This window comes from Rhinichthys klamathensis, unplaced genomic scaffold (assembly GCF_029890125.1).
Source record: "Rhinichthys klamathensis goyatoka isolate OS25496 unplaced genomic scaffold, OSU_Roscu_1.1 h1tg000123l_1, whole genome shotgun sequence".
Taxonomy (NCBI): domain Eukaryota; kingdom Metazoa; phylum Chordata; class Actinopteri; order Cypriniformes; family Leuciscidae; genus Rhinichthys; species Rhinichthys klamathensis.
The window spans coordinates 6,211,654-6,226,598 of NW_026606660.1; the positions used below are offsets into that span (position 1 = coordinate 6,211,654).

General features: G+C 40.5%; 1 protein-coding gene across 1 annotated transcript in view; it reads right to left on the reverse strand.

Moving 5' to 3' along the window:
- xkr6a (XK, Kell blood group complex subunit-related family, member 6a) overlaps positions 1 to 5,395 on the reverse strand; it is a 59,444-nt gene extending 54,049 nt beyond the window's left edge. Inside the window, exon 1 of the mRNA XM_056255959.1 lies at positions 4,780 to 5,395. Coding sequence (XP_056111934.1) covers positions 4,780 to 5,360 — 581 coding nt within the window. The 5' untranslated portion in view covers positions 5,361 to 5,395. The remainder of the gene's footprint in view (positions 1 to 4,779) is intronic.
- Between the last annotated feature and the right edge of the window lie 9,550 nt (positions 5,396 to 14,945).

Genomic DNA, 14,945 nt, shown 5'->3' on the forward strand with positions numbered 1-14,945 from the left:
GCCCAGTCCTCACTGTCCGACGCCAGGATAGAGCAGCAGGTCTCCTCTACAGATGCAGCTATTTCGTCGTCATTAATGGCGGAAGCGGCGGCGCGCGGCGGCCGTTATCCGTCAGTGAGCGACTCGAGTGAAGCTGGTGAAGCTGGCAGGCGAACCGGCGAGCTTTCACGGGCTGGAGAAGGCTCGGGGACCCGCTGAGTACGGCGCTTTTTTACGGCGCGGCACTGCAGCGGGTGGAAGTGCAGTCTCGCTGAAGGATGCCAGGCGAGTCCTCAGAGTCACCGTAGGCAATCGCTCGCAGTAAGGGCAGCCGCCGTCGGCGAGCGCGAGAGCTGCATGATCCTCTCACAGGCAGGAAACACATCACATGGCGGTCCCCGTCGCTGAATGTGGCTCGGCACGAGCCACAGGAGGATGGCGTCTTTACAAAGACGCGGCTCTTTTAGATGATAGAAGTGTGAGTCACGGGGCGAGCACACACACACACACATACACACAGAGCAGAGTAAAGGATATATAGTACGCCGGAAAGCGCAGCAGGTACGGCAGTTGAAGGCGGCGAGGCTAGCGACTCCAGAAGCTCGTCCCGCTGAAAGGCTTGCGTCGACGGCGCGGCTTCTCACTCCGGATCCAGCGATGCGAGAGGCTTCGCTGAAGAGATGAAAATCAGTGTACCAGCCTTATCGAGCTATATTTATAGGGCGAGACCACGCCCTTTCTGGCGGGACGTGACGAAATGGGCGCGAAATGCCCCCATTGGATATGGTGTCACGCAGCGCCTCTCTCGATAGGCTGCTGCTGTTGCAGCAGGGCAGCCAATGGGCGCGCGAGCCGTCCTGCCTATGTCTGCATAATGCTGCAGAGCGTTTTACATTAATTCAAAATTAAGGATAATTTTTTGGCTTCAATATCTCGTGGAAAAGAGGTTTTCCTCACAGCGTAAGATATTACGCAGTACGAGAGATACTCTCGTAAGAGAACCACACCTCGTCTATCTTTGCAACCGTAGCATTTGACCGGTCTCTCCAACCGGTTACACCAACTATGACATAATAAATAGGCTAAGTCTGTTTGACCTTTTCCTATCAGACCAAAACACAAGTGTAGTAGGATGTAAGTATATTCTTTGCTCTTATTTTTCTTCTGTTTTTTCTCTTCTACCTCTCCTTTTATTCTGCAAATACCTTACTTCAGATTTACTTCATTTGTTGTCTTTATAATTTGACTTTTTACTTAATAAATGTGTTATTCCTTATTCAAATTTGATCTCTGACATAACCATTGCTCGTCTGCCTGGATCTCACTGCATAAGTCTTGTTTTGTAGTACAAATATGTAAACATTCGTAAATTAAGATACATTAACTTGAGAAGCAAAAAGTCTTGTTTTCTGAAAGATTTTTTTTTTTTGGATCAACGTACCCAGAAAAAATATCTGCTAATGGGGTCAGATCAAATAAAATTAATTCAAAGGGAAAACAAGGTTATCTTCTTGTTTTAAGAAAAAAAACCTGATACATCTTTGATACAAAATTGATACATCTTATGTAATTTTGCTTCTCACGTAAATTTATCTTGATTTAAGAATGTTTACATATTTGTACTGGAAAACAAGACAAACATACCGAGTAAGAAAATAATTTTTTGCAGTAAAGGACGATTTTTGGGCCCAAGTTCAATATTTAGGGATAAGGTTTGTTCAAATCACTAACTTTACATATACTATAAAACATATTTTTCAAAGTTGTAAATAAAATAAAGATTATTGAAGTATGTTTTACAAGAAAATACTATTTAAGTCTTTCTATATTTCAGAATTTCATGTTTAGTTGCAGTTTCTTTCTAATTATTTACTAGCCATTTCTGAGTGATTTTTTTTAAAATACTGTAGATCCTACACCATTTTTTTAAGTGTATAAGCAATACATATCATGTATGGAAGCTTGTTTCCAAAGAATAAAACATTTTTAAAGATAACTGCGACTCTTAATATCACAACTGCGAGTACATCGCGCAATTCTGACTACATTTCTCAGAATTGCAAGATATAAAGTCAGAATTGGGAAATATAAACTCGCAAATGAGTGTTATAAAGTCAGAATTGCGAAAAATAAACTTGCAAATCTGTCTTTTTTTTGTCTTTCTCTATGAAAACACCAAAATATAAAAATCAGTCATTAATCACAAAACAGTCCCCTTCAGTGTGATACAAGATTCATTACCATGACAATACTTATCCCTCACACATTTATCAACAACAACTCTATGAAAACATCTAAATTTATTTATATCATTTTTATTTGAATGATATAAATTATTATGTTGTCAATGGGGTCCAAAAGAACCTCTTGGTAATCTGCTTGATCCTACAAGCCCAAATGTCACAGAATAACAACTGGACATGATCTGCATTTGTAAACTAAAAGCAAGGAAGGGCTGAAAGGTTTTCCATGCTGAGAGAACTCTGAGTCAAGCTGGGGTCTTACACTCTTAACACTGCAATCAGCCCTCATCAGTGTTAGATCTCTGCCAGGGGAAGCATATGTGCATCCAGAGAGTGTGAGCGGGCGCTGCCGACGGGGAACACATTTTCTGCCTGCGCTTGCCAGCTTCTGGTCACCCCTGAGCTCGACAGATGATCTTAACCGGCGTGACAGTCAACTAATTGTCTTATTCAGGCCTGGAGACACTGACTGCATTTCTGTCGCCCTGCTGAAGAAGCAAAGCATCAACAACAATCTATTCTTACCACTGGATCCTCTCAGTAAACAGGTCACAGCGCTGTATGGAACTAATCACAGGCATTTATAGATACTGAACATAACAGCATGAATTAGTTGGAAATGCTGTAATCTGACAATTGGATTGTCTGGAAAATCAGTCTTTGTCTAATCCATTATACCTTAAACCTGAAACAAATATCGGTAACACTACCTTAAGGTTTAATTTGTCAAAATTAGTTAATGTATTAACAAACAAACTAACAATTAGCAATACATTTGTTACTGTATTTATTCATCTTGCTGTTCATTGTTTGTTCATGTTAGTTCACAGTGCATTAACTAATGTTAACAACTACAAAAAAAAAATATTATGTTGAACTTAACATTAACTAAGATTAATAAATGCTGTAGAAGTATTGTTCATTCTTATTTCATGATAACTAAAGTTAACTAATGTTACGAAACCCTATTGTAAAGTGTTAACGAAAAATTTAAAGAGAAGCAACGAGAATAAATAAACCTATGAAATTGCTATTTAAAATGAATGTACTGGTTAAACCATAAAGTCATTAAAAAAACTGAAGCCTATATTTAGTATTATTATTTGTATTATGATTATTAACATTGTGATACTTATTTAATGACAAATAAAGCACATTTACCCATCAAAATCCCCACAATTATTTAATTCTCATTATTTTATTCCAAGAAATAAAAATGTATCACTAAAATTGTACAGTATTTATACATTTTGATAGTAAAATTTTACTGTATTTACATTAATCTGATTGTACTTTAAAATTATCATATTCGAGTAAGAAATAAGGTAACACTTTACAATAAGGTCTTGTTTGTGAACTTTATTTACTGTATTAACCTGAGCATTAACCATACATTTGTTACAGTATCTATTAATCTTTGTTAATATTAGTTAATAAAAATGCAGTTGTTCAGTTTGTTACTTCAGTGCATTAACTTGTGTTAACAAAACACAACATTTGATTTTAATAATGTATGAAATTAACATTAACTAAGATCAATAATTGTTGTACAAGTCTGTTCATTCTTAGTTCATGCTAATGTAGTTAACAAATGTTAATGAAACCTTATTGTAAAGTGTTACCGAAAAATTTGAAGATAATGAGAATAATGACAATGTGCGAGTAAATTGTGATCATTTTTCATGAAAATATCACACTGCAAAACTAAAATACGTTTATCTTTATTAAAAAAAAAAACAGTATACAGTGGTTTTAAGAGAATAACAAAGAACCAATATCCTTCCATTCTCATGCTGTCTTTAAAAGCATCTGAATGCAAATCTTAGTGACGCCCAGCCTTGTTTCATGCTTCTCACAAACTCACAGCTCTCATGGATGAGACACATCAGTGTCCCCACCACTGACCCCACATCAGGCTAATGCAAACCCCTCACCAGAACACACACATGCTTCTCAATCAGCATCAAATGTGACCTTGGAACCTAAAATATTAACAACATCCTGAAGACAAGCCTGCTATACAACAAGACTGAATGTACAAGCAACATCCTACATGATCAAGCCCAAACGGGATGCAGCAAAAACAACCCGACCAGACCGAGGTTTGTTTTCCTCTAGCAGAGGTCATTCAAGTAAATTAATTACAAGCTCTATCGATTCCACACTCTCAGGCCCGAAGTGAGCCCGTCATTCTGCTGAAATGAACTGTTTGCCATCGTTACACAGATGGTTAGAGGACACAGAACGATCCCATAAAGCAAGAGAAAGAAAAACATTAGTGTTTCAACCGAGCACTGCCTCTTGAGATGATGCTAAAAGGCATCTGCATGCAATAGCTCTGTTGATGTGTGTGTTCAATGTGCATCATCTCTGGAGTGTGTGCACAGTGATGTGATGTCATGCACCAGTCAAAACAACCATAAACCATCCTGTGCATCTGATCAAAACAAGCAGGTTATCCCATGTATATATCATCTCATTCTTCTGGGTGTGTGCATCATCCTAAAAGCATTTCAGTGGACTTTCTGTCATCATCATCATCACGTCAGCGTCTTACCTCCACACTTGTCCCAGCTGAAGGATGTGCACACAGGCATGCCATATCCATATGGAGATCACACAGCACCTGTCCCTGCCGTAGATGCGCGAGCTGAGATCGGCCGTGGCTTTCCTGCTGAGCCCCTCCGCGGCCCCGAGCCCACCGCCCGTGCAGTCCTGGACGAACCACCTGAAGCTCAGAATCTGGACCAGCACCGACGGCACCAGCACGAAGAACAGGGTGAGCCCGAACCACAGATAGTCCCGTTTGGAGTAGTAGTCCATAGCCAGCCACAAGTCCGTCCCGACATCCCAGAAGAAGACGAGCAGCGCGAGGATGATCCAGAGGCAGTCCAGCCACAGGCGCTCCTCCGGCGGCTGCTGATGCGTCGGCCGCCCGCGCTCTCCAGCGTCGCGTTCGCCCAGAAGCGTCTGGAGACACGCGCTCCTGCAGCCCCAGTAACACGACGAGGTGTTGCAGCAGTGGCAGATGTGTATGGCCGAGCTGTCCAGCCCATCGTCGTCGCCGAGCGCCTCGTCCAGGTTGTGCAGCTGCGCGAAACCGGTAACGACCCCCGCGCCATCGGATTTTGCTGCCATCTTGCTCTCTGAAACGCTTCATCCCAAACCCCCTCCTCCCTACTCTTCCCGTGCTCCGTGACGCCACTTCCGTGATACCTGTGTGTGTGTGTGTGTGTGTGTGTGTGTGTGTGTGTGTGTGTGTGTGTGTGTGTGTGTGTGTTTCTATCCCGTTGGGAAATCAAATCAACTTGGATGCGCACTGACTCATGAGGACTGGGGTCACTGTGGGGACCAAAATTGAGGTCCTCATGAAACAAGCTTATAAATCATACAGAATGCCTAAGGGAGAGAATATACAGTTTGTATACAGTATAAAAACCATTAAGTCTATGGAGAGTCCCCACATAGCGAACCAGACTCCCCACAAAGATGGCAATATCCAAAATCCTTTTTCTTGAGGGGACATTTTTGGTTCCCATAAGGAAAAAAGCTTATAAATCATACTGGTTTTTTTTTTTTTTTTTTAAATGTAAAAACCAGTATAAACAGGATACAAACCATTACAGTATGTCTAAGTCCCCATAAAACATGAAAACACAACGTGTGTGTGTGTGTGTGTGTGTGTGTGTGTGTGTGTGTGTGTGTGTGTGTGTGTGTGTGTGTGTGTGTGTGTGTGTGTGTGTGTGTGTGTGTGTGTGTGTGTGTGTGTGTGTGTGACAATGCTAAATTGCGCTAAATTGTCTAAAGGACTTATGAATAAATTACCAATTAAAAGTCTGGGCGCATATTTTGTTATGTCCATATTTTGTTATGTTTGTTATGTTTTTTTTTTGTTTTTTTTTGTCACATGATTCTTCATAGCCTATATATATATATATTATGTAGTGACTTTATAATATAGATAATGATTTTAAGACAATTTCAAATACCAAATGTATAATGTTGCCATTTCTTTAGGTGAGTTGTGAATTTCCGTACACAAATATTTAAGCATCTTATAACTAACTAACTAATTAAATAAATAAATATTGTATACATTTTATATATTAACATTAAATAGTATAAAATAAATGAAGTTTGTTTCCGCCATTATTGTCCAGGAAAACCCATATAGTTTATTTTTCACAATAAATATTTTTCAAGGCGGGTTTATTTTTTTATTTTTTAAATAAATAAATAAATGAAAACCCATACCGTTAATTTAACATGTTGACCTTTTATGTCAATGGAAACATGCCATTAAACTTGGGTTTTCAGCTAAATTTAATCAGTAAAACAAGTATGAAATGCAAAGCAATCATTTAATGTTTATTTTCATTTTAAGACAGATCCTGGCATACATATTTTGGACAGCATATAGAGTTCCTGTGCATTTGTATTAGTTTTCTATTTAAAACAGCATCGTGTATTATTGCTCTATGTATACAGTATTTAAAAGGATAGTTCACCCCAAAATAAAAATGCTGTCATCATTTAATCACCCTCATGTTGTTCCAAACCTGTATACATTTCTTTCTTCTGTTGAACACACAAAAAAAAAGATATTTTGAAGAATGTTGGGAACCAGACAGTTGATGGACCCCATTGACATTGACCATAGTATTTTTTGTATTTTTTTTTAACTATGTAAGTCAATGGAGCCCATCAGCTGTTTGGTTACCCATATTCTTCAAAAATATCCTCTTTTGTGTTCAGCAAAAGAAAGAAATTCATACTTGTTTGGAACAATTTTTGGGTGAATATCCCTTTAAACCAGTAGGTTAAACAGAACACTGATTAAAAAAACAGCCTCCTCGAACACAATCCATGAGCTCCATAAAATCCACTGCTGTTGCTTTCAGCACATGGGGAAGTTCCTAGATTAGCACAGCACATGCAAAACCCTCTGCCGCAGGAATATGACAAAAGCCCCCGTCTTTAGTTCCTTCCCAATGGAGAGAGTCCAAATCTTCAAACAGACACTGCGCCGCATCTGACAGAGATACTGGGCGGCTTAACCGCTCTCCACTAATTAAACTGTCATGATAACATGAGAGCAGTAGATGTGGAAACCTAATTTTCAGTAACAGGAAGAAATACCAAAACGTGTGATGCATGACTATATTTAACCATCTAATAAATCATTAAACCACAAAAGAAAAGAAAATATTAACAAAACAAATGTTTATTTGTACTTAAAAACTCAACAATATAACCATTTCAATCTTGAAATGTTGTGGTGAATCATTTTTTTAAATAAATGTTAAATACATTTTGAGGGGTAATAATAACGATTTAAAAAGAGATTCAGTTCCAGTTCATTCATCACATTGAAAATGGAAGGTCAAGTCAAGAGCATTGGATTGTGGGATATAGTATGTAGACACCATGTTTTCAAAATGTTGCTTCGCAAAGGAATAAATGCAAATGTAAAACAGAAAAGAGTTTGAGGAAAAATTAGAACTAGTTCAGACGAGAAATGATTCTAGTGTCCAGCGTTCTGCCTGACAGCAAAAGCAAAACCCATTCAAACTAAATATGATTTGAAAGAACTGCATATGTTTCAGCAGAGTGATAGAGTTCTCTGCAGTGGGGTTGAACCAAACAGAAAAGCTACTAAACGCAAAAGCACAAGGGCATAACATTTTTATGAAAGCTAATGTTGTGACTGTGGCAGTGAATACTACAAGTGAGATAATTGCCTACAGATCCCTTGAGTTCTGGCATGCTTTCATGTGCTGCTATGAAGCAGGCGATAAATATATATTTCTTGCATGACTACTGCACACAAATGCTCATGCCATGAAAGACAAACCATTGATTCAATATCCACAAGACATTTGACCTCTGCTAAAACTGACACATCTGTCAATATGGAATAAGGCTGGAAACACTGATTCTTGAGACACAGACAAAACATGTCCCATAATTTCATCTAGCATATTTAAAAAAAAAAATAGAAACATTTTCACTTATTGAAAATGAATCGGATGCAAGTTGTGATAGTCTTTTCTTCCGTATTGTGACGTATATATCTGGCTTCTGCACAAGAACAAATGTATAAACTAACATGAACTAACCATGAGCAATACATTTGTTACTGTATTTGTTCATCTTTGTTAAAAATTCAGCTGTTCATTGTTAGTTCACAGTGCATTAAAGGAGAACTCCGGCGCAAAATGAACCTTTGGTCTAATTACACATTGTTACCTAGTCAACTGTTATCTGAGATTTGTTTTCTAACTACGAACGCCTATCCAAGTGCGCTGGTGAGATGTGGATGAGCTATAAGTTGTGATAAGATGAGCGCGAACAGCAGGCTTGGATCGGCGTTCGTAGATCGACTGGTAAAGGCTGTATTTCAAAGATGGCTCCTGGCTGTATTCGCGAAGTTGACTGTATGTATTAAATATCTTCTTATTAAACTGTCTGGACACTGACAAAGTTCTCAATGCTTCGGTTTGAAGGTAGGGACCCTCATTATGCTACCGTGTTAGTGTGGGGCTATTTTTAACCTTGTTAGTGGTATTAACAAGCGATTTTTATTTGTCATTGATCTATGCCCAATATACTAGCGTTATACTAGCTTTATAGGCTAAACTGTTTTTAGAGATAAAACTATTTACATTCGATAATCATGAAAACAAATCTCAGATAACGGTTGACTAGGTAACAATGTGTAATTAGACCAAAGGTTCATTTTGCGCCAGAGTTCTCCTTTAAATAATGTTAACAAGATTTTAATAAAGCATTAGTAAATGTTGAAATTAACTAGCAAAGATTAATTGCTAAATGCTGTACAGTGATTCTTGGGAATTTGGATAAAACAGGTTTTAATTTTAAAAATAAAAAGTTAGTTAAATTACAAAATCTGAAGGTATATCATTATAAACCAAGGTCTTGGCTGTTCAGCAATGTACCGGTGCAACCTCCTCATTTAGTATTTTTTTCATAAAATAGGCGTTTCTCCAGTTATCACTTTGTTTTTGTCAACACCGTCAGACAAAATAAAAAGCAAATTATTTTTTATTTATTTGGTCTAATATGTATTTCGAGTTTTTAAATCATTATCTGGCATTCTTAGTACACATATGCTGTTAAATGTTGAATATTCACTTTTGTTCATTTTTTATACTGTTTCATACGGAGCCCCCCTAGTCCCACTTTGTCAAAAAAAATGTATTATAACTATCTCGTGGCCTCAAGATAAGTAACTCGTGGCCTCAAGATACTATCTCGTGGCCTCAAGATAGTAACTCGTGGCCTCAAGATAGTAACTCGTGGCCTCAAGATAGTAACTCGTGGCCTCAAGATAGTAACTCGTGGCCTCAAGATAGTAACTCGTGGCCTCAAGATAGTATCTCTATCTTGAGGCCACGAGATCTCGTGGCCTCAAGATAGTAACTCGTGGCCTCAAGATAGTATCTCTATCTTGAGGCTACGAGATCTCGTGGCCTCAAGATAAGTATCTCGTGGCCTCAAGATAGAGATACTATCTTGAGGCCACGAGTTACTATCTTGAGGCCACGAGTTACTATCTTGAGGCCACGAGTTACTCTCTTGAGGCCACGAGTTACTTATCTTGAGGCCACGAGATACTATCTTGAGGCCACGAGATACTATCTTGAGGCCACGAGATACTATCTTGAGGCCACGAGTTACTATCTTGAGGCCACGAGATACTATCTTGAGGCCACGAGTTACTATCTTGAGGCCACGAGTTACTATCTTGAGGCCACGAGTTACTTATCTCGAGGCCACGAGTTACTATCTTGAGGCCACGAGATAGTATCTTGAGGCCACGAGTTACTATCTTGAGGCCACGAGATACTATCTTGAGGCCACGAGATACTATCTTGAGGCCACGAGAAACTATCTTGAGGCCACGAGAAACTATCTTGAGGCCACGAGTTACTTATCTTGAGGCCACGAGTTACTATCTTGAGGCCACGAGTTACTATCTTGAGGCCACGAGTTACTTATCTTGAGGCCACGAGTTACTATCTTGAGGCCACGAGATAGTATCTTGAGGCCACGAGTTACTATCTTGAGGCCACGAGATACTATCTTGAGGCCACGAGATACTATCTTGAGGCCACGAGTTACTTATCTTGAGGCCACGAGTTACTATCTTGAGGCCACGAGATAGTATCTTGAGGCCACGAGTTACTATCTTGAGGCCACGAGATACTATCTTGAGGCCACGAGATAGTATCTTGAGGCCACGAGATAGTATCTTGAGGCCACGAGAAACTATCTTGAGGCCATGAGTTACTTATCTTGAGGCCACGAGATAGTTAGAATAAATTTTTTTGACAAAGTGGGACTAGGGGGGCTCCGTAGTACACGTGTAGTCCTTTAAAAGATCTAACATCATACAACGTTTACTTTGCGCCTAAATAGAAAAAGTAATGTTGTTTTATTTAACAAACATATTTTTGTATTAAAAGAGACTATTACTTTAATAACCCAACAGCACTGAAGAATCATATTGCAAGCATATTAATTTAAAACAATTAAACTCCCTCTGACAGTGGTGACTTTAGAACTGACGGTGGTGACATTAATCTGACGGTGGTGACTGTGGCCTCTTTACAACATACAATTCCAAAATGTATACCACTCAAGTCAATGGCTTCTTGCTTAACAACTTTATTTAACTCTTTGGTCCAAAAAATAACAATACTGAGCACTGTGATAAACATTTTTTCCTTTCTGAGTTATTCCTCCTTCAACTCTGCCTCACTGTGTATTTTCTCTCTCCGCTTCTTTTGGTATTCCCTGTTTCTTCTCCTTCTCTCCTCTACAGATAGCTGCTGCCTAGCCATAACTTTCTAAAATACATAAAGTCAAAGTTGAGTGTAATGACTATGAAATTGGGGGTAATTAAAGTGAATGTTAGATTTGTTTAAATGTTTTCATGCCATTTTCATTTGGCTTTAGTCATTGGAGATGCATAGCCTACAATGGATAGTGTATACTATGTGCTGTGTAGGTAGGTATTAGCTGCACTATGTGCATCCCAAATGACATAGGCCAAATGAACATGGCATAATAGTGAATTGAGAGAGAGGGAAGGAAGGCACACCTCATCCCCTAGGGTTGGACGATAGGCCGATGGTATAGTTCATCAATATGTACACTGAACAAAATTATAAATGCAACACTTGTTTTTTCCCCCATTTTTCATGAGCTGAACTCAAAGACCTAAGACTTTTTCTATGTACACAAAAAGCCTATTTCTCTCAAATATTGTTCACAAATCTGTCTAAATATCAAGCGTAGCGTTAGTTCTGGCAGGTCACGTTAGTCAAGCTCGCATCAGCCGACTCTCAGCTGATCCACCTCTAGGAATATGATGCCTATCACTGAATACATATATAAGCTTCTTCAGTATTATCAGCAGCGATCACGTTTCTCAGGAGCTGATTACCCTCCTCCATCCCCAGCTTCTCACGTTTCTCAGGAGCTAATTACCCTCCTCCATCCTCAGCTCCTCTCGTTTCTCAGGAGCTGATTACCCTCCTCCATCCCCAGCTCCTCTCGTTTCTCAGGAGCTAATTACCCTCCTCCATCCCCAGCTTCTCACGTTTCTCAGGAGCTAATTACCCTCCTCCATCCCCAGCTTCTCACGTTTCTCAGGAGCTGATTACCCTCCTCCATCCCCAGCTCCTCTCGTTTCTCAGGAGCTGATTACCCTCCTCCATCCCCAGCTCCTCTCGTTTCTCAGGAGCTAATTACACTCCTCCATCCCCAGCTTCTCACGTTTCTCAGGAGCTGATTACCCTCCTCCATCCCCAGCTCCTCTCGTTTCTCAGGAGCTAATTACCCTCCTCCATCCCCAGCTCCTCTCGTTTCTCAGGAGCTGATTACCCTCCTCCATCCCCAGCTCCTCTCGTTTCTCAGGAGCTGATTACCCTCCTCCATCCCCAGCTTCTCACGTTTCTCAGGAGCTAATTACCCTCCTCCATCCCCAGCTTCTCACGTTTCTCAGGAGCTAATTACCCTCCCCCATCCTCAGCTCCTCTCGTTTCTCAGGAGCTAATTACCCTCCTCCATCCCCAGCTCCTCTCGTTTCTCAGGAGCTAATTACCCTCCTCCATCCCCAGCTCCTCTCGTTTCTCAGGAGCTAATTACCCTCCTCCATCCCCAGCTCCTCTCGTTTCTCAGGAGCTAATTACCCTCCTCCATCCCCAGCTCCTCTCGTTTCTCAGGAGCTAATTACCCTCCTCCATCCCCAGCTCCTCTCGTTTCTCAGGAGCTAATTACCCTCCTCCATCCCCAGCTTCTCACGTTTCTCAGGAGTTGATTACCCTCCTCCATCCCCAGCTCCTCTCGTTTCTCAGGAGCTGATTACCCTCCTCCATCCCCAGCTTCTCACGTTTCTCAGGAGCTAATTACCCTCCTCCATCCTCAGCTCCTCTCGTTTCTCAGGAGCTGATTACCCTCCTCCATCCCCAGCTTCTCACATTTCTCAGGAGCTAATTACCCTCCTCCATCCCCAGCTCCTCTCGTTTCTCAGGAGCTGATTACCCTCCTCCATCCCCAGCTTCTCACGTTTCTCAGGAGCTAATTACCCTCCTCCATCCCCAGCTCCTCTCGTTTCTCAGGAGCTAATTACCCTCCTCCATCCCCAGCTTCTAACGTTTCTCAGGAGCTAATTACCCTCCTCCATCCCCAGCTCCTCTCGTTTCTCAGGAGCTAATTACCCTCCTCCATCCCCAGCTCCTCTCGTTTCTCAGGAGCTAATTACCCTCCTCCATCCCCAGCTTCTAACGTTTCTCAGGAGCTAATTACCCTCCTCCATCCCCAGCTCCTCTCGTTTCTCAGGAGCTGATTACCCTCCTCCATCCCCAGCTCCTCTCGTTTCTCAGGAGCTAATTACCCTCCTCCATCCCCAGCTTCTAACGTTTCTCAGGAGCTAATTACCCTCCTCCATCCCCAGCTCCTCTCGTTTCTCAGGAGCTAATTACCCTCCTCCATCCCCATCTCCTCTCGTTTCTCAGGAGCTAATTACCCTCCTCCATCCCGAGCTCCTCTCGTTTCTCAGGAGCTAATTACCCTCCTCCATCCCCAGCTTCTAACGTTTCTCAGGAGCTAATTACCCTCCTCCATCCCCAGCTCCTCTCGTTTCTCAGGAGTTAATTACCCTCCTCCATCCCCAGCTCCTCTCGTTTCTCAGGAGCTAATTACCCTCCTCCATCCCCAGCTTCTAACGTTTCTCAGGAGCTAATTACCCTCCTCCATCCCCAGCTCCTCTCGTTTCTCATGAGCTGATTACCCTCCTCCATCCCCAGCTCCTCTCGTTTCTCAGGAGCTACATGCAGTTCATTATTAGTTCATGTTAACTAATGTTAACTAACGGACCTTATTGTAGAGTGTTACCAAAATAAGACATTTTTCTTTATGGTGACTTTAATATGCATTTATATATATACACTACCGTTCAAAAGTTTGGGGTCGGTACGATTTTAAATACTTTTAAAAGAATTCTCTTCTGCTAACCATGGCTGCGCTTATTTGATTAAAAATACAACAAAAATCAGTTATAGTATTAAATATTATTCCAGTGTAAATCAGCTGTTTTCTGTGTGAATATATAGTAAAGTGTAATTTATTCCTGTGATCAAAGCTGAATTTTCAGCATTACCAGTGTCAGTGTCTTCAGTGTCAAATGATCCTTCACAAATCAGTATAATATGAGGATTTGATGCTCAAGAAACATTTATTATTATCATCAATGTTGAAACAGTTGTTGGTCTGTCAGTTGTACAGTTTTTTTTTTTTTTTTTTAGGATTCTTTGATGAATAGGAAGTTCAAAAGACTTTTGTAACATTATAAATGTCTTTACTGTCACTTTCGATCAAATTAATTATTCCTTGATAAATAAAAGTATTGATTTCTTTCCTCCAAAAAATAAAAATAAAATTCTCACTGACCCCAAACTTTTGAACGGTAGTGTATACATATATATATATATATATATATATACACACTCACCAGTCACTTTATTAGGTACACTTTCTAGTATCTGGTTGTACCTTTTGCCTTCAGAACTGTCTCAATTCTTCATGACATTCGAACAAGGTTCTAGAAACATTATAAGAGATTTTGGTCCATATTGACATGCTATTGATCTCAGGCATGGAGATCAGCCGTCGGCCTCATCCACAACACTGACGAGTCTGCTGTCTGGTGCAGCCATAACAAACTGAGCAGAACACGCTCAAAACTGTGGAGATGATAGGAGGAACACCTCAGCCCCACTCAGCATCATGAGTCATTCAGGTTCCTGGGCAACACCATCTCTCAGGGCCTGAAGTGGGAGACTCGCATAGAATCCACTGTGAAAAAGGCCAACAGAGGTTGTACTTCCTTCGTCAACTGACACAGTTTAACTCGGATGTTATTGAGTCTTCTGTGCAGTTCTATAACAGTCTGGTTTGGGTCAGCCAGCAAATCAGACATGAGAAGACTGCGACGGACTGTTAGGACAGCGTGAAGCGTGAAGAAACGGACAGGTCTCATCACAGACTCCTCTCAGCCTTTGTGCACTTCTCCCGTCAGACAGACATTACACATCTCTGTGCACTACAACATCTAGGCATAAAACCACCTTATTTCCACCTTAAATAGCTAGCACACTTTTTTATTTATCTATTTATTTATTTTAATTCATAATT